The following is a 25,742-nucleotide window of genomic DNA, read 5'->3' on the forward strand; positions in this document are numbered from 1 at the left end:
CTGGCCCTTCTGTCCTCTCTCTACCTTTTTCTCTCTCTCACCATTCTTTGTTTCACCAGAGCACTTACAGTCATCTCACATACCAGCTATTTCTTCATTTACTATTTTGTTATCTGTCTTCCCTACTGTACTTTGAGTTCCTTATCAACGGAGGCATTTGTTGTCTTTGTTCAAAGAAGCTAGTACAGTGCCTGACTGTACTAAAAGTTCAGTAAATTTGTTGCTGTATAAATGAATATGGACGAATGAATGTCCACTTTACAAATAGGAAAACTGAGGTTTATAGTGGTGAGCTCACTTGCCCAGGGCAGAGTAAGCATCAGAGCCAGGTCTAGAATTGTGTTATTTCTTTCCATTTGAAATGAAAGAAATCAACTTGATGGAAGACCTGAAACATAAATAAAATACAAAGCTTCCCATGGCTCCACTGGGAATTCATTCAGTGAACCACAGTCCACTCAAGCAGAAGTAATTTATAGCAATGCTTCTGGGTTTTTTGGGCTGATTTTTTAAATTTAATAAAAACTGTAAAACTTAAATCCAAAAAGTTCAACAAACACATGTTTAAGAAACATGGGAAAAAAACCTGTAGAAAAACACAGTGTAAGTATAATGTTAATAACCAGTGATAAAGAGCAAATCATAAAAGCAGCCAGAGGACAACAAAATGTTGCACACACAAGAACAAAACTGTAGAGGGGAGGAGAGGGTGAGATGTACGGAGAGAGTAACATGGAAACTTACATTACCATATGTAAAATAGATAGCCAATGGGAATTTGCTGTATGTCTCAGGAAACCCAAACAGGGGCTCTGAGGGAGGGAGATGGGAGGAAGGAGGGGATATATGTATACCTACCACTGATTCATGTTGATATTTGACAGAAAACAACAAAATTACGTAAAGCAGTTATCCTTCAATTAAAAAATAAATAAATTTTAAAAAGAACAAAACAGTGCTTGTTAGAAACGTTATAAGTGAGGGCCTTCCCTGGTGGCCCAGTGGCTAAGACTCCATGCTCCCCTTGCAAGGGGCCCAGGTTTGATTCCTGGCCGGGGAACTAGATCCCACATGCTGCAACTCAGACCTAGTGCAGCCAAAATAAATAAATAAATGTAGTTTTCAAAATGCTTAAAAAAAGAAGCATTACAAGTGGGAAGACAGAGGAGCAACACCTTTAATGTTCTCAGATCTATATACCCAACAAAAACATCTTTCAAAATGACTGACAGAATTGTCAGCCATGTTTCTTAAAATCCCCTCTCCTCTTCCATCTTTTCAGCTGTGCCATTCATTGCTCTAGACTTCTTGTGCTTCAAAACGATCACATTCTTCTTCCTGTCCCATCAGTCTTCAAGGCACCACTCATTTTGACCTAGTCTCTCAGTCAGTACTACCTAAAATGACCTACTTGAATATATTTGGGATTCCACTTTATTTCCCATGGGCTTATTTTCTATAATTAGATCAATTAAATCAAGTTAGCTGATAATGTTGTTTAAATCATCTAAATTCTTACTGATTTTCTGTAAATCATTGAAGTCTGACTATAATTGTGGCTTTCTTTCTTTCTACCTGAGAGTGCTGTCCATTTTTACAGCATGTGTTTTGAAGCCGTCCATCTTTGCGTCATACATTTTGAAGCTCTGTTATTAGAAGCATCGACATTTAAAATGACCATGTCTCCTTGATAAATTGACCCTTTTATCACTATAAATTGATCTTTATCTCTGGTAATATTTGGCCCTGAAATTTATTTGGCATGACAGTAATAAATATAAACACTCCAGATTTTTTAAAAACTAATGTTGGCATCATAAATCCTTTTGCATCCTTTTATTTTCTTGCCTATTTGTGTCTTTAGATTTAAAGTGTATTTCTTGCAGGGATCATAGAGTTAGGTCTGCCTTTTTAAATCCAACCTGAAGATCTCTGCCATTGGGCATTAGATATCCTTTTAATTGGGATATTCAGCCTGTTTCTGTTTAATGTGGTTATTGCTAAGGTTAAGTTTAAAGTAAATTGGTATCTGTCATCTTGATGTTTGTTTTCTGTATATCCCAACTGATATTTATTCCCTTTTTTTCCTACCTTCTTTTGAACTAGTTGAATACTTTGATTCCATTTTATCTTCTTCATTGTATTGCTTTATATAAATGCCAATTTATATAAATCCCAAGTGACTAGAATGTACTCCTCTCTGAACCTCATTTTGCTCAGCATAAGATGGAGGGAATGATAATATTTGTCCTAGAGGATTAAATGAGTTGATAAATGTAAAGCATGTAGGGCAGGATCTGAAACATGGGAAGAGCTACGGCCACAGCTACAGAAGAGTTGGTAGTGGTGGCTGTTGTCATCGTCCATGTCATTTGCTTTCATCTATACTTTGCACCTTTTCTCAGTGCATGCCTCTTCCTGCTGAGATGCTGCAGGAAGATGGAAGCACCTGGAGCCTTAGCACTTGGTAATCTCTCTCATTCCTCAATGAATGAAGGGAAGCATCCTAGTAGTAATAATGGCTTTTGTCCTCTTGTGATTGGTCTTCTTAGGAAAAAGTCTCATGAAAAATTTCCAGCAACAACAACAAAAAGGGATCTCCGCCTTATTATATTGTGATGGTCCAGGCACCATGGTGACACAGGAGTAGAGGGACACAGAGGAGAGCTGTTACAGCCTCCTACATGCTGAGGACTGAGGCTCACTCTCCACTTCAACCCAGGTGGCACGTCATTCATTTCTAGGCTCCTCCGTGACTTCTGGTTCCACGGTCCCCCTACAATGAAACCTCCGCCTCCCTGGTTCCAGGTCTCTCTTAGCCACCTCTACCCCTTTGTAAGGGGAAAGTGATTCTGGCAGATGTCGTGGAGGGCCATGTACTCTTCTCCCTGCGCTAGAGGCTCATCCCTAGGCACCCGAGGAGACACCCGAAGATACACATCAACATTTCCCCACGAATAGCCATTGAACACTGTCCGTGTGCTCACCTAGTACTAAACACAGACAGTACTTAATAAGAGCTGGTACATTCACAGACTCTGCTTGGAAGACTGCCCCGTGGTTTTGTTTTTACACAAATGACAACTATGCAAGCCTCACCCTGGGTGCTCCTCTGCTAGGTGGTCCCGGAGCAGAGGGATGCTGGCACCGGGGACTCCTCCATGCGTACCCTGGGTGCTCCTCTGCTAGGTAGTCCCAAAGCAGAGGGATACTGGCACCAGGGACTCCTCCATGCGTACCCTGGGTGCTCCTCTGCTAGGTGGTCCCAGAGCAGACGGATGCTGGCACCAGGGACTCCTACATGGGTACCCTGGGTGCTCCTCTGCTAGGTGGTCCCGGAGCAGAGGGATGCTGGCACCAGGGACTCCTCCATGCGTTTGCTCACGATTTCCTGGACCCAAAGTTGAACTGAACCCAAGTGGATCTTTCTCCTCCCTTTGTAGTCCTTTGTAGTTCACTCCGGACTCTCATAGAGCTAAAATGCCACCAGTGAATGGCAGGCATGTCAGTGTCTCACAGGCATGGATTTTAAGAAAATGTTACAAGCAAGGGTATGTTAGAAGCATGATGCAGAGTTTTGCCTGGAGCCTCAAACCCAAATATGTGAACCTTGCTTTATTTCCCAGTAGTTGTGTGCCAGAAGCTGAACACAATTGAAATAGAGAATCCAATGATGAGTCCTTTACAGAGTTGGTAATTGCCTATATTGGGTTGACCAAAAAGTTTGTTTGGGATTATCTGTGACATCATATGAAAAACCCAAACTTTCTGGCCAACTCAATAATTCTTTCTACTAGGACTATTTTTTACTACTACTAATAATAACAACAAACATCCGTAATGCCTAACATTACTGAGCACTTACTATGTGCCAGTTACTATGTAAGTCATCTTCATCACTCCTCACAACAACCAAATGAGGTAGGTAGATGCTGTGCCAGCCCCATTTGACAGCTGAGTAAACTGAGGCATGGGGTAGCTAAGCCAAAAGATAGCTAATGGCAGGCTAATTCCCACCTCAGTACTTCCACCTTGAGTTTAAGATGTAACCCTCAGCTTAGCTTAGGCTCACAGTGCTATAATATTGATATGTCTGTTCCCAAATCCAGATTTCTACATATCTGGATGGCTTGAAGAGACGGCTGAAGGCCACTGCCCACACAGGTCTGTCTGTGGAATGAGGAGCTGGAGTGCGAGGTGGGGAGCGGGGGGAAACCACCTGTATATCTACAGTGAAAGAATTCCATCTGCTCCAGGTGCATTCCATTCTGCTTAAGGAGCATGTTCCAACCTAAGAAAATACAGAGCTGGAGCTGGCTAGACAGAAACAGTACCTTGTAGCCCTCAATTTTTCTCAGTTTTGACATCTTCTGTTATGTGCCAGATTAGCAATAAATTCTGAGGAAAACCTCAGATGGAAAACCCTTCTTTCAGGCAAACCAAATGATACTTTCTAAAGGAGGATTAATTTTTCTCTGATCTCACTCAGCTTTCCTGTTCAGTAGCTTTTAACCACAAGTCTTCTCTGATTGGAATAGCCGTTCATGTTCTTAGTTCAATAAAAAAGCCAAAGTTTGTGATTCACAAGAGGAAGAATCACATGCTGAAAGGGCAGTCCAGAGCACTGTTCCAGGTGTAAATTCTGGTGATATCACTCACCAGCTGGAAGCCCTAGGGAAGTTACTTGAGCTTTCTGAACTCCATTTCCCTTAGCTGTGACAATAGGAGTGTGACATAGTGACACAGTGAGTAGTAAGTTCTTACTTTGTGCCAGATATTGTTCTAAGCACTTTCTACTTCATTAGCTACTTGAATCCTTACAACAGTGCTTGAAGTAGGTACTATTATTATTATCCCCATTGTACAGAGGAGAAAACTGAGGCAGAGATGTTTAGTAACTTGCCGAAGGTCACTCCGGAGCCTAGGCAATATGGCTCCAGATTCAAGCTCTTAACTCCTCCAAGTGGGTATAATCAATTCATGTAAAGTACTGAGCACAGCACAGAAGATTAGTAAGACTTCACTAAGCAGTAGCTAGTATTTCTGTTATGAAGGAGAAAAACTAATGATTCCTTATGAATTCCATTCTGCAACTTCAGGTGAACTCGTTTTCCTACTTGCGTTCTCCTCAGTTAAAACTGCACTTTATGGGGCTTCCTGGCAGTCCAGTAGTTAAGACTTTGCCTTCCGATGCAGGGGGTGTGGTTTAATTTCTGGTCAGGAACTAAGATCCCACATGCCTTGTGGCCAAAAAAGCCAAAACATAAAACAGAAGCAGTATTGTAACAGATTCAATAAAGACTTTAAAAATGGTCCACACCAAAAAAAAAAAAAAATCTTAAAAGAACTATAGCTCTTTAGATATAGTAGCTGTGTTTGTTTTTTGTGAATCTCTTTATACAGATTTAGGTCAAGAAGAAAGAAAAAATGGGTAGTAGCTGCTAGAAAAGTATGAGACTGTTACAGTCTTACCAGTCATTACTAAAAACACAAAAACCTTTGCCCATTGTCTTTATTTGATCTTTCATCTATTTCCCTGTGTACATATGTGCAAGGACAGAACTTACCACATATGTAGCTGTTAATAACTGTTAGTAATGATATGCTTATGTATGTTTTATAATTAGACTGACATTCATTGTGCATCTACTTCTTGCCATACTTTGTACTTATACTTCACAAGCATCATCTCATTTAATCCCCACAACAACCCTGCAAGAGAGAGCTGTTTCTGGCCATGCTTTTCCAGAGTACCAAGTGGTAAGTATCTTGTCCAACACCTTGGATTAAGCAGAAAAACTAGAACTGGAAGAGTATACTCTTAATCAGTAGAAACCAATAAGCCACTCTCTCCTTAGACCTGGCTGAGGCTTCCTTTTAAGGTCCATTTCTTCCATGGATACATTAATATATTTCAAGAAGGTTAAGAGCACTGTCCAAGGCAGCTAGGCGATTCACATAGCCAGAGCTGAGCGTGTTGGCCTCAGAGCTGATAAACTTAGCAGCCAGCCAGCCTTTTCCACAGCCTCAGCCACCATCCTCTGGTCTGCACCCCTGTAAACCTCTCCTCAGTGATTTCCCTGCCTTCCCTCTTGCCCTTTCAATCCACAGTGCCTTAAGCACCCAGCAGCTGCTGGGATCATCTTAATTACAAATGTAAGCGTCTCACTCCCCCCTGCTTGAAACGCTCTCATAGTTGCCCATTCTTATTTAGATGGAGTGTATTCCTGATCTAGTTGACCCATTACCACTGATGCTACACAACACTGTTTATGATACACAGATAAGCATATAGTTCAAGAGTTACATATTTTAATGTGTATTATGCAGTATAACATAAAATTCGTATATCAGTATAAACATGATATGACAATTCCTTTCAAAATAAACTTATTCATGTTAAATAAGTCAAGTTGAAGAAAAAAAAAAGGCAAGTAAATTATATGATAGATGGACTGATTTGGAATAAATCATGGAAGTGCAGTGTGAGTGGCCGAAGTTGGGGACCCCCCTCATGTCTACAGGGGAGACTCAGTGAAAGTGTTTCCCCAGGGAAATCCATGCTAGAATGTGCAGATGGTAGGATCCGTCCTGAGGCCAGAAGGAGGATGCAAATCATTCTGGTCTATGGTTAACCATGGCCCTCAAATGTGGGCTGGGACTGAAAGAGGGGAGGTGTGGGCAGAGTGAGGAACTTTGCAGGAGGTAAAAATCAGCTATACTTGTGACTGAGGAAGGTGCATGGATGACTCTGGTCTGTGGCTGAAGGTCTGAGTGCTTTGGCCACCAGCCACTCCCAGAAGCCCCTGACATTTGTCAAACAGTCTACGTTTTCATTAGGTGCATTCTTCATTACGTTCCAAAGCGGAAATTCTGTCTGATCGCACGTGAAGTGGGAACTTGGAAGTAGGCCAGTTGGTTTTTGATAGCAGGTAAAGCTAGTTTGGGAACTCGAGGATTTGAATGCATTTGAGTATGACCAGGTCTCTCTTCACCTGATCCAACAGAGCCTGAAAAGCACCAGCCTCACTTCCTTAATCAGTGCCAATTCAACATGTATCAGTCCACAAGGCTGGGGGTGGGGGATAATTCATGAATCAGTAACAGTCAGTTACACTGATAATAGAATCTTTGAAGTGTGCCTTTGTAATTCTTAAACTTCCTTAATTTTTTTTTTCCTGTATGAAGAATGATTTCCATCAACAGACGCGCATTTGGGGGAGGAGGGAGAGGTTTAGGGAGGACTTGCTACGTCAGCTTGAAACTTCCTTTCTGTATCGTACCTTCATTTGCCAGAATCACAGCAAAAGCAAACAAGGGAAGTTTTTCCCGAGTAAGACTTGAGAAGAGGTGCAAGAGTTGGAGTTGTGATATTTAGCACTGTTCTTTTCTCTCTTATGCAGCAGCGGGAGTTTCCCTACCTACAAGACTTTTAGCACATAAACAAATTAAGGTGCAGTGTAACATTTTCCAAGGTGCTTTCTGGAATCCGCCAAGGAATTTAAGTCAAGTCTGATTGATGGGCCACAGTGCTTTCTATAAGTGGAAGTAAATCCTGCCTCCTGTTCCTTATCCTCAACCACACCCCAGAATCTGCTTTCTGTTTCTGCGTCCTGTGGATTTGCTTGTCCATGAGCACCCAGCTCATGGTAAAGCAAATTAAACAGTGCGCTTGCTCAAGCTTAATGCACCTCTGGTCTTTTTCTTTTCTCTAGGTATTTATGGGCCATCGGTAAGAATGTCTGGAAGAGATGGAAGAAGAGATTCTTTGTCTTAGTGCAGGTAACTCTTCAACTCTAATATCAAACTTAAGAGCCATTATTTTTAAACACTTGATAGGATCCATTAATGTTTTGAGGGTTCCCTGGTGGCTCAGACAGTAAAGATTCCACCTGCAGTGTTGGAGACCTGGGTTCAATCCCCAGGTTGGGAAAATCCCCTGGAGGAAGGATTGCAACTCCACTCCACTCCACTCCAGTATTCTTGCCTGGAGAATCCCCATGGACAGAGAAGCCTGGTCCTGGCTGTAGTTCATGGGGCTGCAAAGAGTCGGACATGACTGAGCGACTAAGCACTTTAATGTTTTTTATATAATTTACCTTAAGTGCACAAAGCTCAAGTGTTTAACTCAATGAGCTTCTATTTATTATATATCCATGCAGTCACCATTCAGAGGGATACAGAACATTTCCAGTACCTAGATGGCTCGTTTTCCTACTTTTACATCGCTTTAAAATTCTAAACATTAATACATGCTAATTACTTTTTAATTCTAACAATACAGAAATATATATGAAAGGTGGTAACAGTAAACCCTCACCAGGGCCCAGGGAGAGAGCAAGCATGTGCCTGATTATGGCAACAGGGACATTAACACTGTTTTACAAGAATCTGCTGTTTCTAAAAGCATGAAGATAGTCATTATGAGAAAAGCCAGAATTTAGTTGGACTTTTTACATCTTTTTCTTTGTTTCATTTGTTTGATTGTGAGTTATCTGTGGAAAAACATTCCAGTCTCACTGATTTCTGAGGCTTCCAGATCCCCAGTAATTAAGATTACCTTTCTAAACATATCTTTCCACGTAGATTAAAAAAAAAAAAAATAACCGAACTCTTCATGTTGTTTATTAACATGTTTTTTTTGTTTGTTTGTTTTTGAACACAAATCATTGTAGACACTGTTTCACGAATGTGTGTATCACTCAGATTCTAATACCTGTGGAGTTTTCATTTTTGATGTCCTTTGGGCCTCTCCAGTTAGGACTGTTACTAACTGTGCAGCCAGGAACATCTCTGTATATATAGATGCAGGTGTAGGTACAGATATTGATACTAATAATACACTAGAAATATATAAATGATATCATTGCTCTCTTCTGTGCTTCCTTAAGAAAAACATAATTCCAGAATAGTAATATGTACCCTTGAAAAATCTCTCTCTCTCTCTTTTTTTTTTTTTTTTTTGGTTTGTTTGCTTTTTGCATCCAGATTTTTCAGTTTATAAAGGAATTTGCCATTACCGCTTTTTAATTTGTAAGTTTCACCAGAGCATGTAAACTATAATTCATTTTGCCAAAATTAATTTATGCTGTACTTTGAAACATGTCATAAAGTGAGTCAACTTGTAATTTAAATTTAAGTGACTAAAGGTGGTTTTGGGTTACTCTGTTGGCTATGGGGCCTCCCTGGTAGCTCAGCTGGTAAAGAATCGCCTGCAGTGCAGGAGACCCTGGTTCAATTCCTGGGTTGGAAAAGATCCCCTGGAGAAGGGAACGGCTACCCACTCTAGAATTCTGGCCTGGAGAATTCCATGGACAGAGAATCCTGGCGGACTACGGTCCTTGAGGTTGCAAAGAGCCTTGACTAGTATTTTGGGCTCTACCAATTCCGAAACCTCACAGTAAAGCAGCTGCGCCTTAGTCTAAATGGCCCTGAAAGTTCTACCAACCCTGAGCTTCTAAGGCTAGACCTTCTGTGGATCTACTCAAGCCTCTGCTGAGCCTCTAAGGCAGACTTCATCTCTCTAGCTGTAAGCAAGACCTGATCTTTGCTTTCATGATTGCTCTAGGGTACAACAAAACCTCAAAATAAATTAACCAAAGGAAAACTTTGGAATTTTTCCCACCCTTTCAAATGAGCCACGTCTAAGTGATAGAAGACATTTAATCCTTCAGTACATTTCCTTGGAATATCAGCTAACCAACATTTATCCAGTACCTATTTTGATTAGGGCACATTGATAGATCATAGAGAAGAACCTGGAGACCTAGTCCCTACTTCCAAAAGAGTATCTCTTAGAGTTCCTCATAAGCAGACAGCAGAAACAAATGCAAGGCAGTTATGATTTTTAAAAATGTATTTTGGAAGGCTTTTGTGGTAGTTGATACGATTGTTGCAAAAGCTACTTCCCAGAGGAGTTTCAGAAATCCAGGCAGTAGGAACCATGGCCAGTGTCATTGATGTGGCTGGAGGACAGAATCAGCTCTGACCGTTTTCTATCCTTGCATTTCCACTCAAGGGTCAAATTTGAGACAGGGAGCTGGGTCAGTCCAGTTTGTGTCACACACCCAACTTTTCACAGGGCAGGCCATGGCACTTTGACTCACAGTGGCACTGAGCTGTCTCCAGTGCAAAATCAGGGTACCATTACCAGACACAGAAGTGAATGCTGAGCAGACGCATACAGGTGATACCGACTCTAAAGAGAGCATATAGGTTGAGAGAAACAGACATCAAAAGAAGTAGTGCTGGATTATGGGTGATTCTCCCCTTCTGTGCCTCCCACTGGGCAGAGCAGCCCCCCTAGACTCACTTGTGAGTCTGGCCTCCCGCATAGACAGTGTCCTAGCTGTCCTTCCCTCCCCTCAGCTCCAACACATACCCTGTCCTGCTCAGTATCTGGCATGCTTATTCAGGAAGTGTTTGGTGGAAGAACGAAGGAAAAGGAGGAGAGAGAGAGAGCCCAGGCAGTGCTTCAGGTGGTTCTGAGAAAGGAAAGGTCATACGGCCCGGAGAGTGGCTGGCGACACCTTCTCAGAGAAACTGGGACGAGTGGCCTCGTCATGGGATACAAAGTCTCGTCTCCCACTGTGGCAGCCGGTTACTGGACACGAGACTTTCCTCTGAGAATCTTTGAAATGACAGAGTGCTTAGGAGACGTGGCTGATCTCTTACTTCGGGAGAGATTTCATTCTCCAGAGAAAAAAAGTAATCGTGCTGAAAATGCTAATGAAGCTATGTCTATACAGTATGTACTGAACCCACAAGAAGAGAATGATTGTTACAAGCAGTGCGACTGGAACACAGGCGTTTTAGGGCATTCGCACCAAGCCTTCTACCAGAAGAAGTTAAGAATCACCCAGTAGCTACAAAGCAGGCTCTGAGCTCACTTCTGAAAATCATGAAAGGACATTGGAGGCCCGCCTAACACTCAGCATCTTTCCTACAAGGATTGTGTGAGATGTTTCATGTACATGTGATTCTCATTCACTTTAAAGAGCCCTTGTGGTACATTGGGTACAGGGATCCCTCAAACTAAACCTTCTGTTTCAATCGAAACCCAATGCCTCCCCTAACACCTTCTGTGGCTCACGGAGGTGATACGACAGCCTTGCCATCACCAAGGTAATGGGGGAGCCAGGAGGAGAGCTCAGGTTTTGTTGACACTTTTGTCCTGTCCACTACAACAGTATCTCAAAGCAGTTTTAGTGGCCTGCCTGGAAAATACTGCGTCACTTTTGGATTCTGCTCATTTTTTCATCTCTGCTGTTTAGACTATCACACTTGCAGGCAGTCTATGAAAATGATAAACAAAAACTTAAGCACTTCAAAACAACCCCAGTGCCAACAGAGCTGCAAGAGAGAAGTTCAAGGCCCCATATCCTGGCCCAATTCAGGGAAACCAAAAATACCCCAAGTTGCTTGAATAGAAAGATGGTGGTCCAAGTGGTGCCCATTGGCGCCGGGCAGCTGCATGTGGCGTGGAAACCAGTCTAACAGACAGATGATTTTGAGTTTCTTTTCAGCCACTGCACCATTCCACTGATACCCAGCACGCAAAAGTAAAAACAGGATAACCTGGACTTCCTGGTGGTCCAGTAGGTGAAGACTCCACGCTTCCTCCGCAGAGTCTCTGGTTCCATCCCTACATGGGGAGCTAAGATCCCACATGTGTGCAGTGTGGCCAAAAACAAAACAGACAGGAGAACCGGTCTGATCAAATTTGGGGATGGATGAGGGAGCTGGGGAAAGAAGCAGATCCCCCAACCCTGTCCTGCCCTGACTCCCCAGCAGCCTCAGAGGGGTCTCTGTGGACAGCGTGAAGCCACCGCTCAGGAAGCACAGCTACCCACGTGACTCAATGAATGTTTGTTTCCTCTCCATTCAGATGGAGTGTTATTTTTATAGAGACTTGGTGATGCATAATTTCCAACAGGATCGTGAGTTCCATTAGATTTAATACAAGGAAAATTGTTTGGAAAGCCTAGAGAGAGAACCGGAGAAGGCAATGGCACCCCACTCCAATACTTTTGCCTGGAGAATCCCATGGATGGAGGAGCCTGGTGGGCTGCAGTCCATGGGGTCGCGAAGAGTCGGACACGACTGAGCGACTTCACTTTCACTTTTCACTTTCATGAATTGGAGAAGGAAATGGCAACCCACTCCAGTGTTCTTGCCTTGAGAATCCCAGGGACGGGGGAGCCTGGTGGGCCGCCGTCTATGGGGTCGCACAGAGTCAGACACGACTGAAGCGACTCAGCAGCAGCAGCAGAGAGAACATATCCAACACCAGTCTCCTCAGAGTCCATCTCCTCTCCCACCCCAGCTGTCTGTCTGTCTGTCTCGCTCTATCTCACACACATGCACATGGTCTCCTTTTTTGTCCATAATGCAGAATTTTTGCATTCTGTCTTAATGAGATTTCCTTTTAGAGCTAAGCTACTACCTTAGGAACAAAAAAATAGGTTGTAAATGGACTTCCTACTAACCAGGGACAAAGGCCACCCTTTGAGGAGTGTTGAGCCAAAGCAGCAATTCCTGTGTTTAAGGATCAAGGCTAAAATGATGGTGAGTGTGACTGGAGCCTGCACCCCCGGCCCTGATGGGGATGAAGCCGTTTCAGGGGGTTTCTGTGACGGAGACTTCAGTGTTGCTCCACAGTGTTTTCAAGTTATGGACCTGGACTGCCTGTACTGCGTGTTGTTTAAAATGCACATTCGGGAGCCATGCAGAAGCCTCTAACACAGAGAAGACTCTGAGATGGAGCTCAGGAACCTATGTCCTTGACACACAGCCCAGGAGGTGCTGGTGCAGGGTGTCCAGAGACCACCTGTGAAGAAACACTGCTCTGAAGTCATTGTCAGTCTTAAACCAAGTCTCTCATTCCTTGCAGACTGCTCTCTCAGAGTGCATGTTCTCCAAGAAAATGAGCATCAGGGTAACTAAACTGCCGGGGCCATGGTCAGGACCAAGCACATTGATTACCACTGTCAGGAACTGTGACCAGACCGCTGCTAATGATGAAGACTAGCTCCACTCTGAGCTTCCCATCTTGGGTTGGAAGGGGCGGAGTGTATACAGCCAGCTCCTCATCCATATCATATTAGAAAGCCTCACCTCTATCATCTTCTTATTTTAAAATATTTTTCTTCCATGCCCCAGTAATTTCTTGTTAAAATCAGTTTTTAACTGGGTCTTCAGCCAAATTATTTCTGAGATACTTGTCCCCTTTTAGCACCTTTCTGTGATTTCTCTAATAATGCTGATAATTCTATTTTACGGCCTCTCGGAGTTTACAAGGCGTTTATCAAGCTGGTCTTCACAATATTTCTGTACTATAGTGAGGACCCATCTTACCCCCCACCACCGCCACCCAGGTTCCACATAGGAGGAAAGAGAAGCTGAGGCTGCTTAAATGACTTACCCAGGAGCAACAGCTCATAGACAACCCGTGTGCAGCCTCACACAGGTCTTCTGATTGCAGGTGTCTTCCGTGACGCCAAACTCTCAGGTGAAGCCGTGTGGGAACAGCGGCCTATAGCTCTCTCACTTGCATCAGTTAGAGCCGATATAGTCCCGAAATAATATCTTGTCTCTGATTCCCTAGAGATAGTATGAAAGTGAAGTGGAAGTTTTAGTCGCTCAGTCATGTCTGACTCTTTACAGCCCCATGGACTTAGCCCGCCAGGGTCCTCTGTCCATGGGATTTCCCAGGCAAGAATAGTGAAGTCGGTTGCCATCTCCTTATCCAGGGAATCATCCCGATCCCGGGATCGAATCCAGGTCTCCTGCATCTCAGGCAGATTCTTTGCCATCTGAGCTACCAGGGAAGCCCTGAGAAAATATAGAAATAATATAATGTCCCTAAATTCTGACCATTCCAACTTTCTAAAAATCTAAATCTGAATAAGCTAGCATATTGCCTGATAATGTAAAGCACCTCATAATACAATAGGTACCACCCAGAAATCAATATTAAGTTAATCATGAAAGTGAATTGTAAGACATGGAGGATGTGAATGATTTAATCGCTGAATGAATGTTCATTCTTCCCACTCAACTTCACAAGTGCCCTAAAAGACATTTATATTTATATTCTGTAAACAACAATCATCAACCTGAATTAGCTTAAGTTTTAGAAGAATTATATTGGTTAGTTATTAAATTACTAATTAGCTAAAGAGTTTTTCTGGCATGTCTGGGTCCAGAGCTTAAACAAAGTCACCAAGACTCAGTCTCTCTATCTGAACCATTTCTTTGCTTTTTTTCCTGTTATCTTTTTATTTCTCCCTACTATTTTATCAAGAACATTTTCAAACATACAGAAAAATTGAAAGAATTTTACAGTGAAAACCTCTAAAAGCACCGATTAAATTCTTCCATTAGCATTTTTACTATACTTGTTCCATTACAAATCTTTTTTTAATTACAAATCTCTTACCTATTTATGTATCATCCATTCATCCATCCACCCACTGATTTTTGAGCAGCTTCATTGCTTATAGAATCTCTTGACTGTGCTTTCCTCTAAACTGGCTTCATTCTTGAGGAGCCCTCTCCATGTAGCAAACTCTGGCAGGTCAGGGATTACAAGATTTCATTGTTGTTCAGTCGCTAAGTTATGTCTGACGCTTTTTGACTCCATGAATTGTAGCATGCCAGGCTTCCCTGTCCTCCACTATCTCCCAGAGTTTGCTCAAATTCATGTCCATTGCGTCATTGATACCATCTAATCGTCTCATTTTCTACTGTCCCCTTCTCCTTTTGCCTCCTTTTACAACAGTTTGGCAAGTCCCAAACCTTTGCTGTTCCCTCACACTTGATGATCTCTAGAAAATCTGAGGTTCCTTGCAATACTTATAAATATTCAAAAATAAATCATTCCTTCTTTCCTCCTTTTTTTCCTAAAGTAAGTTGCCAAATTCCTTATTAAAATGGTCCTGATAAACCAATTTCTTTGAGCCCAAAGTTTGTCTGGAACAACTTCAACAGTATTACCAGAAGGGGGCAGCAGCGTACAGCTCTCCAAGAAGCAAGAATCTAAGTAGAAGAAGGAAAAGTCAAAAAGCCCCAAGCATGTAGTCATAGTAAATGCCTGAACCTTGAAGTAGCACCTTTCTGTTGTGATGTTTCACTGATCTCAAACAAACGTCCCCAACCCTCTATCTGGCTGATCATCACGTTAATGTGCTATATAATGTCCAGGTTACCAGAGAGGTAAAGAATATCATTGAGGAACTATTTCAACAATATCTATCTGTTTACTCTCAGGTATGGAGAATCAGTTGTCTCTGAGATCAGTAATGGACTGGAGTAACATATGTAAATCTGGAAGGGAGGAAACCTCTTTATTGGATGATAATACTCATTTTTCTAGTATCAATCAGACCCAATTAGTGAATGCCCATTACATGGTAGATTTTGCTCATGGCAAGGTGAATATAACGAAGATATATGATTCTCTAGGCATGCCTTCAAAGGACTTATAATCTGGTAGGCAAATACACCTGCTCAGCTACTTTGTAGGAGAAAATAGTGCCAAATGCAAGGAAACTGCTTACATAAATGCATGTATTTGCCAGGCGAATATCACACACAATGTAAAAAGCCCTTCACCACTCAGTTTATTCTTCGGCCACAATAGGACAGGTAAAATACAGATAAGGGCTCTGAGTTACATGTATGAGAACTTAGGAGAGCTGGGATGAGGTCCCAGGCCTATGTGACCTCTACGCAAAGCTTCCATTCTTAATCCTCCTTTTTAGAAGAAGCTGCTTATTGCAAAGCATAGTACATGTCCACTTACGAACATACTCTTAGCGGCTTTATGTTTCCCTTGAAGCCCATCTAGACCCTGCAGTATAAGGAACAGATTCTGTAAACTACAAGCACAGTAACGAAATCCAAGTCAGGCAGAAAGTTTTCATCAGGAACCAACAGAGGGCAGCAAGAGATAAACCAACCAGTGAAACATTCTCCTGAGGACTCCTGTTAATCTTACGGCTGGGACCTTCAGGCCAGGGACTGTGGGAGATATATGCAGGGTTTGAGAGCTCTAATTTCTTACCATTTAAAAGAAGGACAAATCTGACCCACGGAGGAGATAAAAAAATATCCCCTGCCAGGATCAAAGTTCACTTAGTAAATGTCTGTTTTAATAAAGGGAACTAAGAGATGAGGGATATGGCACTCCTCCACGACATTTGACATCCATGGATGGCGAATATGCCCCTGAGCTTTTAGCCCGAAGCCTGAAGGATGCTTGCTCTTCCCTGGGCTCCTTGCAGACAGGCTGGATGCAGAAATGCTCAGTGTCTATGCTAGGTCTGGGTGCACTGTGGCGACAGGATCCTGAAGGCCGGCCTGCAGCTGTGGAGCATGCACCCAGCACCGACGCGGGCGGAGGCTGGTGAGGGACGGGGGCCGAGGGTGGCTCTCCCGTGACTGGCGCCTAGAGATCAAGCACTCATTGCTTGTGACAGCGTGTCACTCCCGCACTTGTCTGAGACGAAGGGAAGACTTTTCAGAGTGACCAAAGGCACTCCTTCCATGGGAAGGGCGAGGAAGAAATGAGATGTGTGGCTCAGTGCAGAGAATTGACCTGCAAAACATAAAATACTAAAAGAAATGGAGGCGAGTGTAAATAAAAGTCAGGTCCCTAACTTACGACTGAAAGACCTGTGTCAAGTCTGAGCATGACGGCCTCAGCCAGAGCCAGGGCCAAAGTCATAGTAGGTAGAAGCTATAAAATTGCTGCCATGCAACCAGTTTTGACCTACCCAAATGTGAATTTCATGTCGCTTAGCCCAATTAAAATATAGCAGTAATGATAATAGCTAACTTTTTCAAGCACTTCCTAAGCATCAAGAAAAGATTTGAAATGCATTTCAGATATGAACTCATTCAGTCCACACAATAAGGCAGCAACAAGGTAGGTTCTTAGATTATATCCATCTACAGGTGAGATACCAGGACCAGAGAAATCTCTTAACTTGCTGCAAGTCACACAGCCAGGAGATGGAAAAATGCAATCTGAACCCAGCTCCAGAGTGCAGGGCCTCGGGAAAGGACAGGCTTGAATGGAGAGGGTTTATTCAAGGAAGACGGGCTCTAGGGAATCAACCTCACACGTCTCTGCTTCTCCTTTTCAGGTGAGTCAGTACACGTTTGCCATGTGCAGTTACCGGGAGAAAAAAGCCGAGCCTCAGGAACTTCTCCAACTGGATGGCTACACCGTGGATTACACGGACCCCCAACCAGGTACCTGCCCACCTGCTAGGCCGTGAGCCCACAAAACTCTCTCCCTTCCCTCCGTGTTGGACACTGACTGACCCAAGTCACTAGGGCGCCACAGCCACAGTTCACCATCCCCTGGAGGTTCTGTCCTGAATGAAGAAGTGCCGATTCCAGTCCAGGGATTTGTTTTGACTCGGGATCCTCATAAAACTAAAATGAAAATGTAGTACATTTTTCTTTTATGTAGCTGTGCCCACCTCAAAATTTAATTCCACCCTAGAATGTTCAATAGAAATTCCTGAAAAAGAAGTCCCACATGTACTTCCATGACTCTGTGTGTGTGTGTGTGTGTGTGTGTGTGTGTGTGTGTGTGTGTCTGTGTCTCATTCACCGGTGATGTGTGGGCTTGGCAGGTGTTGTGTCTCCTGTCCAGGTAAACCTGCCCTGTAGGTCCACATTTGCTAAGTACAAGTCATGGTTATCTAATAGTACTTGAAAAGAAAGTCTCCTCTAAACCTTTTTTTTACCTCCTAAAAGACACCAGTCCACAGCGTAGACATCCAAACTCAGCCTTATATAACTAAGAGAACCACACAAATGGTAGTATTTCTCAGAAGTTCTACATTGCATAAGTTCCACATCCTGCCCTCTCACACCTCTCTCCAAACCCATGTTATCTTTTTCCCAGAAAGAAAAAAAAAATGAATAGAAATCTGCCTCAAGGAACCTTCAAAATGGGGGGGGGGTGCGAAATCATTTCAGCATATTAATGAGCAACAGGCACCAACAGCCCTCTCCCAGAGAAGTTTATTTTTATGCCAAATCTGCACAAGGAAAGCATTTCCAACCATACTGCATTATTTGGCCCAAAACCTTTTTTTCTACTCCCATATTGCTCTTCCACATGCAACAAAATACACATAAAGGAAAAACAGAGTCTGAGAGAAGATGGGGTGTTAACCTGAAAAGGTGTAACTGGGAAGACCTCTGGCCCAGTTCACTTGGGAAAATTATCGTCTCAGTGGGCGTCAGGATTGCCACTCCCAAGTGCTTTGGACCAGACCTGCCCCCTCAGACCTCCATAGATAATTCGTGTCCTGCCGGAGCACGATACAGAGCTGACCACGTAAAATGTGTCAGGACTTTAAAGGCTCGTCCTGGAAATCCCTCCTCGTGAACAGGACCTTGGAGTCTGAGCCAGTTTCACGCAACAGCTAGAGCAAAGGATGTGGCCCCTGTATTAAGAAATGAACCCTCATGGCATTCTGCAGTGGTGTCTTCTCAAATCACGGCATTCCCTTCAGAGAAACAGCCCCTGTTTCCCAAGACCTCCATTTTAAAGTGGGAAACTCAGGGACCAATATGAGAAGGAGAAGCAGCACTATCTTGTGACACTACCTCCTTTTAAGCCAGTTCCCTTTTCCTTTCCTCTACATGGTAGCATTTGGATTTCACTGCAGTCCACCAAGTGCATAGGACCAGAATTGTCATCTCCTTTTGTAAAGGAAGCAGCAGCACTGGGACTTGAGGTCTAACCCATCTCACCCTTTGGCACCTGCAGTAAAACATAGCTGTGTGTATGGCTCTAGTGAAGCTCGAGTTGTTGTCTTCTCACACGGTAGCAAGCAGACCTCTCTGCAGCGGGGAGAAGGCTGTTCCATCTACATGCAAAAGGAGTAGCTGTGCACGTACATTGTCAAAGCCTCTCTCCTTTTTCTTCACATTGATCCCCTGGGATATAATTTATAAATTCCTTTACCAAGGATGTAAATGGAAAGCAAAGTGATTATGTTCTTGAGAATAAAGCAGAGTCTTCTCTGCCTTTCTGTGTGCCAAGTCCTAGTTATTTTCAAAGCAACGTTTGATTGAAAATGGAGATTCAGATTCTCCCAATTGTCATGGGAAAAATCTAACCTAGAATTTTTCAAAGAGTGATTGTGAAAAAAAATAGTTCCTGAACCCTAAACCTAACCAAGAACCAGAATCCTCCGGTTCAGATAAGCACTCTGTGGACTTCCCTGGTGTCCACTAGTTAAGACTTCGCCTTTCAGTGCACATTTGACCCCTGGTCAGGGAGCTAAGATGCCACATGCTTTGTAACTAAAAAAAAAAAGAACGTAAAATCAGAAGCGATTTTGTAACAAATTCAATAAAGACTTAAAAATGGCCCACATCAGTCACTTACTAAATAATAAATAAATAAGCACTCTAGGAGATTCTTTTGAACATTAAAGTTTGCGGCTGAAGATCAGGATAATTACTATACAATTGGGCAAGTGTCCTCAGAGGTTTGAGAAGTCTTCCCCTACTGCTGCCTGAAAGGTGAGTGTGCACTTGAAGCAGGACCTCTGGGTCCATCTGTCCTTCTCCTCCTCTTGGCTTTATTCTGGTTGTCAGTGGAACCAACTGGTGTAGATGGGGCAGGTAGCCTCATAGCATAGACATCCTTGCCTTTGCACCAGCCTGGGATGCAGCAGTCACCCAAATATAAGCATTGGCTCTAAATCAATTCTTCTGGTATAGGGTCCTTTAAAAGTTGGTTTGGGGAGTTGGTAAATAACTGTAAGTAGTTTTTACATTTAGGCTCTTCATTTTAATCTAAAGATGAAACTGCTTCCCTTTCTCTTTCCCTGGGTATGGTTCAAAGAGTATGCAACAATCTCTCAGTTCCTATTAGATTAAATAAAGAAGTCTTCAAATAAGAGGATATTCATTTGGAATAATTCAGTGGCACAATTTCAAGGACTAAATTAAATCTTTGACAACTTTACCACCCTAAATAGACTGTGTCCATGTGTGTGATTGAAACAGCGATCCCCGGCCAGGGAACTGGCAAACATTCCTTGCCTGGTCTGCCTCCATCTATTCCCAGACATGTCCTCTTGTTCCTGAAGGTCAGTCCCTGTGGGATGTTCACTGGAGAGCCCGGGCATTATCATACCTTGCATTTTGCAGATTCCTTCCCCAGGATCTGCTGCCTGGGAGCACATGTTGGCGTTCACGTTGTCTTCTTCCTTGGTTTTCTTCGAGCTAGTTGCTCTGCTTTCTCCTCATTCTCATTGGTGTGTCCTTGGTCTCCCGGGCTTTCTGGAAAAGCTCTGTTGCTCTTCACTGCTGTCACTGTCGTTGCTTCTCCTGCTTTACCTGTTTCTCTTTGCCTCGCTCACCCCATGGTTAGGCTCCACTCTGTTGTCAATAACTCATCCCCTAAGAGCAGTCGCTGCATGCCAGGCATGCTGCCCGGGTTCCGCGTGGTCCGGCACTATGCTTATTGTCGTCAGCTCTGGAGTCAGACAGCCGGGGTCAGAAGCCCAGCTCCGATCCTCACAGCTCCACTTCGTGTTCATGGGATAGTCAGTTCCTTCTCTCTGACCCAATTTCCACATTTATACAATAAGGACAATAATGTATATTCTTTACAGGCTTCCCAGGGGATGCAGTGGTAAGACTGCCTGCCACTGTGGGAGATGAAGGAGATGTGGGTTCAATCTCTGGATCAAGAGGATCCCCTGGAGCAGGAAATGGCAACCCACTCCTGTATTCTTGCCTGGGAAATCCCATGGGCAGAGGAGCCTGGTGGGCTATACTCCATGGGGCCACAACGAGTCAGACACAACTGAGTGACTGAGTACATGAGCACATGTACATCCTTTGTAAGGCTGTTGGGAGGAGTCCATAAAAATCTCAACACTTCTTAGCATCTGTGCCCCTCTACCTCTCTCCTTCCTGAGTCAGCCCCATGAAAGGACTTTCTGACAGTAGCTCCAAGAACGCAATGCCCCTATTCTGAGCTTCAGGCCCTGGCAAATGGGAGGTGGTGGGGCAGGGAGAAGGTCCCGCCCAGTGATGGCTGGCCTGGAGTTCACCTGCCCTATCACAGAACCTTATCCCAGCGGTTGCCATGAGACTAGACTGCAGAAGCTCTACAGAACCCAGTCTTTTCTTTTAGCTCCTTGGTACCCACTTTTCAGAGCTTAAAGCATTCCTCAAAGCTCTTCTTCCTTTCTCTCTCTGCAGAATTTTCCTTCTTACAATGCTGTCCATCCATTTCATCAGGTTTTCCGAGCTTGCTCACTGTATACCATCCTATCCAAATCACACATTTTAAAGCTCTCTGTAAGAAAAGAACCAAAATAATGCTTCATAATCACAGCCACAAAAAATATTTTATTAAAATTGCTGTACCCCTCAACTCTTCATATAAAAAAGATGCTCTTTATTGTTCTATAATCCCTGGCAACTGTAAGTGCAAAATTATTAACACATACCCATTCTTATGAAGTAGACATTTGAATTAATACTTTCGGCACAATAGATAAGTCTTAACATCACCAGAAATCTTTCCCAAGGCAAATGTCAAGTAGGTTGGCAATTGGGCCCTGTTGGTTTAGGGATTCTAACTACTCCACTTACTCCCCTTTCACCTTTAAAGAGGTGGGTTGAGGGTAGATGAATGGTGAGGAAACTGGTGAAGATATGAAGCTTTGTTTAAGGATAGAGAGTCCCAGTCACCCCAAAATTATGGGCTTTTGGAATATGTTGACAGACACAATGTAACTCTGGCCTGAGCCCAGAGAGAGGCCTCTTTTGCCCACTTATCTCTAAATTTTAGCCTAGAGAACTGCTTATGGGACAAAATGGGTCTGTAGAGCATTCATTCATCCAACTTGTATTTGTTGAACACTCACTCTCTGCCATGCACAGTGCTGGGTACCAGGATGCAGCAGGGAAGAAAAGAGACAAAAACTCCCTGCCTTTAGGAAGTAAATTATGTAATTTTTTAGAGGTGGTAAGAGGTTTGAAGCAAAAGAATGCAAGAGAAGAGAGGTGAGTAAGGAGAGGTGAAGGTCAGGGAAGGCCTGAACAAGCATGTGATGTCTGAGCAAAGACCTGAAAGAGGCGAGGCTGTGACTCATGAAAATAACTGGAGGAAGAGTCCTAGGCACAGGCAGTAGCACTGTGCAAAGATCCTGAGGCTAGAACGTACCTGGGGTGTTGAGGGAGCGGCAGGAGGCTACACGGCCGCGTGAACTGGTGCATACATGTGCACATATAAGAGAGGCGGGTGGGAGCAGTGGGGGCTCAGTTCACGTGGGGCCTGGAGGGCCTTGGCAGAACCTAGACATTTCTTCTAAGTGAAATGCGGAGCTACTGGTAGGTTTTGAGCAAAGGGATGGCACAACCTGACTCTTGGGCTACACTAATCACCCTGGCTCCCATCTGGAGGGTCAAGTATAGAGAGTGAGGGTGGAGGCAGATGGATCAGATAGGAGGCTATTAGAATAATCCAGGTGAGAGATGAATGTGGGTGAATTCAGAGTGGCAGCCCTGGAGAAGGAAGAAGAGGTCAAATTCTGTTGTAATGTCCTGAAAGTAGAGTCTTCAGAATTTCATTGGAATGGGCAGTGAGAGAAAAATCAGGAGTCCAAAACATCCCTGAGGTTGTGGATTTGAGAGGCAGGGTCAAGAGGTGTTTCTGTTGTTGTCATTTGGCTTGTTTTTAAAAATGAGGAAAGTAATAGAATGTTTGTAGACGGATACTTCCCCTGCCATTAGGCAGTTCAGTTGACGACTCTGTCCCCAATAAGACAAAGGTGGCAGGAGACAACAGCCAGGCTCAAATGCCTCTTGGACATCATGGTATCAGACTAGCTATCCTATAGTTAGATAAACAGATGCACCTCTTTTCTCCAGCCCAAGGAAAAGCATAGAGCCTGCCGCTCAGAGCTTAGTCCTGCTGAGAACATTGCAGCTCAACTTAGTAGTCTTTCTTCCCTTTTAATCCAGGTTTGGAGGGTGGCCGAGCCTTCTTCAATGCAGTCAAAGAAGGAGACACCGTGATATTTGCAAGTGATGATGAGCAAGATCGCATTCTCTGGGTCCAAGCCATGTATCGGGCCACTGGGCAGTCGCACAAGCCTGTGCCCCCAACCCAAGTCCAGAAACTAAACGCCAAGGGAGGGAATGTGCCTCAGCTGGACGCCCCCATCTCCCAATTTTGTAAGTAAATATGCCATTTGTTAAAACTAGTTCTGTAGAGTAAAGTCAGTCTTCTAAAGTTGAATTAGAAAATCTAGTTGCTTTCATATTAAGGATGCTCAAAATCATGTTTGCCTTAAAAAAAAAAAACAGTGAATTCAGAGGGGAAGAGTTGGGACAAAAATGTTAGATAAAAGTAATTTTAAAGTGCAATACTTGACAATCCCCTCCTCCAGGACTAAACAAAGAAAAATATGTTTCAGGTGGATTTTTCTCTCTTTGTTTTGATGAGAATTTAGAATTCACAGCCAAACAGGTATTTGTTTGAGTCCTTCAAATATAGTAGATTATGTATGTCCTTGCCTCATTTCTTCCTATTAAAAGTAACTTTAAAATAGAGCTTAATTTGAAATAAATTTTAATATGCAACTTAGAACCATTTAAAAATAAATGATGACATTATCACATGCAGTAGGGGAGGGTCGGGTATGGGGGGTGGGGGACACAGGAACACACACAAGAAAAAGAAACAGTATCTAAAACCCCATTCTGAGCTAAGACACCAGAACCCAGAAATGAAACCATCTCCTCAACAGTCCCAGTTCATATTCCAGTGTCTTCCCCTCTATAGCTTAGCATCAGTTTAATTTCTGGCCCTGTCCCCATGCCGTCTTGCTACCAAGATGATTTTGATCTTGGGACAGTATAGATGCACAGGGCAAGATGAAGGACAGCATGCCCCTGCAGGTATTTGTTGAAACAAGGAAAATGGAAACACTGGCAACATAAAGCACCAAATTCATTTTAGTTACAAGCGTTCACCCTAAGTAGAGAGGTCTGCCATGCCCTGAATGCACGTCAGTTAGGAAGAGCTCGGGTACACATCAGTTTTCAGCAATAATCATGGTGAGTCTTGTCTTTAGCATGGCACCTGCTCATTCAGTGTAGTTCACTGAGCAACTGTCTAGGTGATGAGACATGATGAGGAAGACAAGGAGATCCCTGTTCTCAGGATACCTCCAGCCCAGTGGGGAAGTCTAGACAGTAAACCAAGTTAAAATATATATATATAGTAAGATAGTTTCACACACTGAGAAACACCATAAACAATGTCATGCATTGGTGAGTGAGTGGGGAGAGGAAATATAACACAGATGATCTGAGCTTAAGCCCAAATGATAGGAAATTACCCCCACAGACATCTGTGGGGAAAGAATTGCAGCAAAAGGGAAAGCAAGTGTGAAAGTCCCTCATCAGAAACTTGACCTTGAACCCAGTGCTTTCACACAGTCTCTCCCCAGTTGCTCTTAAAACGTGGACCACATGATTCTTTCGCTGTAGCAACAAAGTAGAGGTAATTCCCTTTCGATGAATTCCACTGCCATGTCTGTTTCCATTTAACCAGACTGTGTTCTTAAATCTTGTTACACCTTTGCTGGTGGGGAAGCATTCTTGTTGGATGACAAGTACTACCCATCAGGTGCTCCCAAGGATTCTTGTCCTGTACTGATGGGTTTTTATTTTAAAGGAAGATGCTTTCCCTGTGGGACAGTGTAAATAATCACACAATCGTGTGGGTTTCCACACAGAAAACCCTAAACAAATAAGAACTCGAGGAAGGGCTCAGTGGAGGAGGGACAGCCCTTCTGACCTTGACCACCACCAAGTTTCCTACTCTTTTTTCCTGCAACATTTGTGACACTTAGAAAGAAAAGAAGCATCTCTTTGTAAATGGTTTAGTCATTAGTTGAAATAAAACATCCCCAATATTAACTTAATTATAAAAGTTCCTCTGTAATGGAATCCCTTCTTTCACCTGGCCTAACAGGCTCCTTATAAATGAATTTTGAAACAACACATCCTATCATATCCCTCTGAGATGGACTTATCTCTGTATGAGGAAACAAAAATGCCTAATTATGATCACCATCTAAATCAACCTCATAAAACATGTATCACAGGCGATATTTGGAAAATCTCAGTTTTATTTCCAAATAATTTCCATTTCTTCTGAGGTCATTTCACCTTACATTCAGTGTGTCTGTTCTATTGTCTCCCCAGATTAAGAAGTTAGTACTTGGTTCATGATCAGCCCACTTTTTTCTCTCTAGTATAGGAAAGAGAATGGAAATTCAGGGGTAAAATGAAATGGAGAGCAGACACAGATTCTATAAAGGTGATGACTGAAAGAGGCTATTGAAGGGGATGCATGCCTCTTTATGGAAATACACTAGGGCTCATGATTTAGAGTTTCCTCTGTGGGTAGGATTCATTTAGCTATGAAATTAGAATCTGGTCAGTAGGCATCAGCTAGAAGATTTTTTTGCATGCACGCAAGGTTGATATATGTTACTATCCTAGTTGACAGAGGAAGCTTTTATTAAATAGAGCATCCAAAGCAGAATTCTAAGAGTTAAAATGTGGGGATGAGGATAAGTAGTATCATCCCTCAAGAGCATGTGAGGCAGGCTGGGAGGTGAGTGAGGTCAGGGGTGTCATGCCCCTGGGATTTATCAGTACCTGCTGCC

At 43.2% G+C, this 25,742-nt stretch overlaps 1 protein-coding gene across 1 annotated transcript in view; it reads left to right on the forward strand.

The window, feature by feature from the left end:
• The window catches only part of CADPS (Ca++-dependent secretion activator), a 439,169-nt gene that overhangs the window by 262,826 nt on the left and 150,601 nt on the right, over window positions 1-25,742 (forward strand). The window contains exons 9-11 of the mRNA XM_010851925.1: window positions 7,716-7,782; window positions 17,151-17,259; window positions 23,023-23,235. Coding sequence (XP_010850227.1) covers window positions 7,716-7,782; window positions 17,151-17,259; window positions 23,023-23,235 — 389 coding nt within the window. The remainder of the gene's footprint in view (window positions 1-7,715; window positions 7,783-17,150; window positions 17,260-23,022; window positions 23,236-25,742) is intronic.

This window comes from Bison bison, unplaced genomic scaffold, assembly GCF_000754665.1.
Source record: "Bison bison bison isolate TAMUID 2011002044 unplaced genomic scaffold, Bison_UMD1.0 scf7180017864304, whole genome shotgun sequence".
NCBI lineage: Eukaryota > Metazoa > Chordata > Mammalia > Artiodactyla > Bovidae > Bison > Bison bison.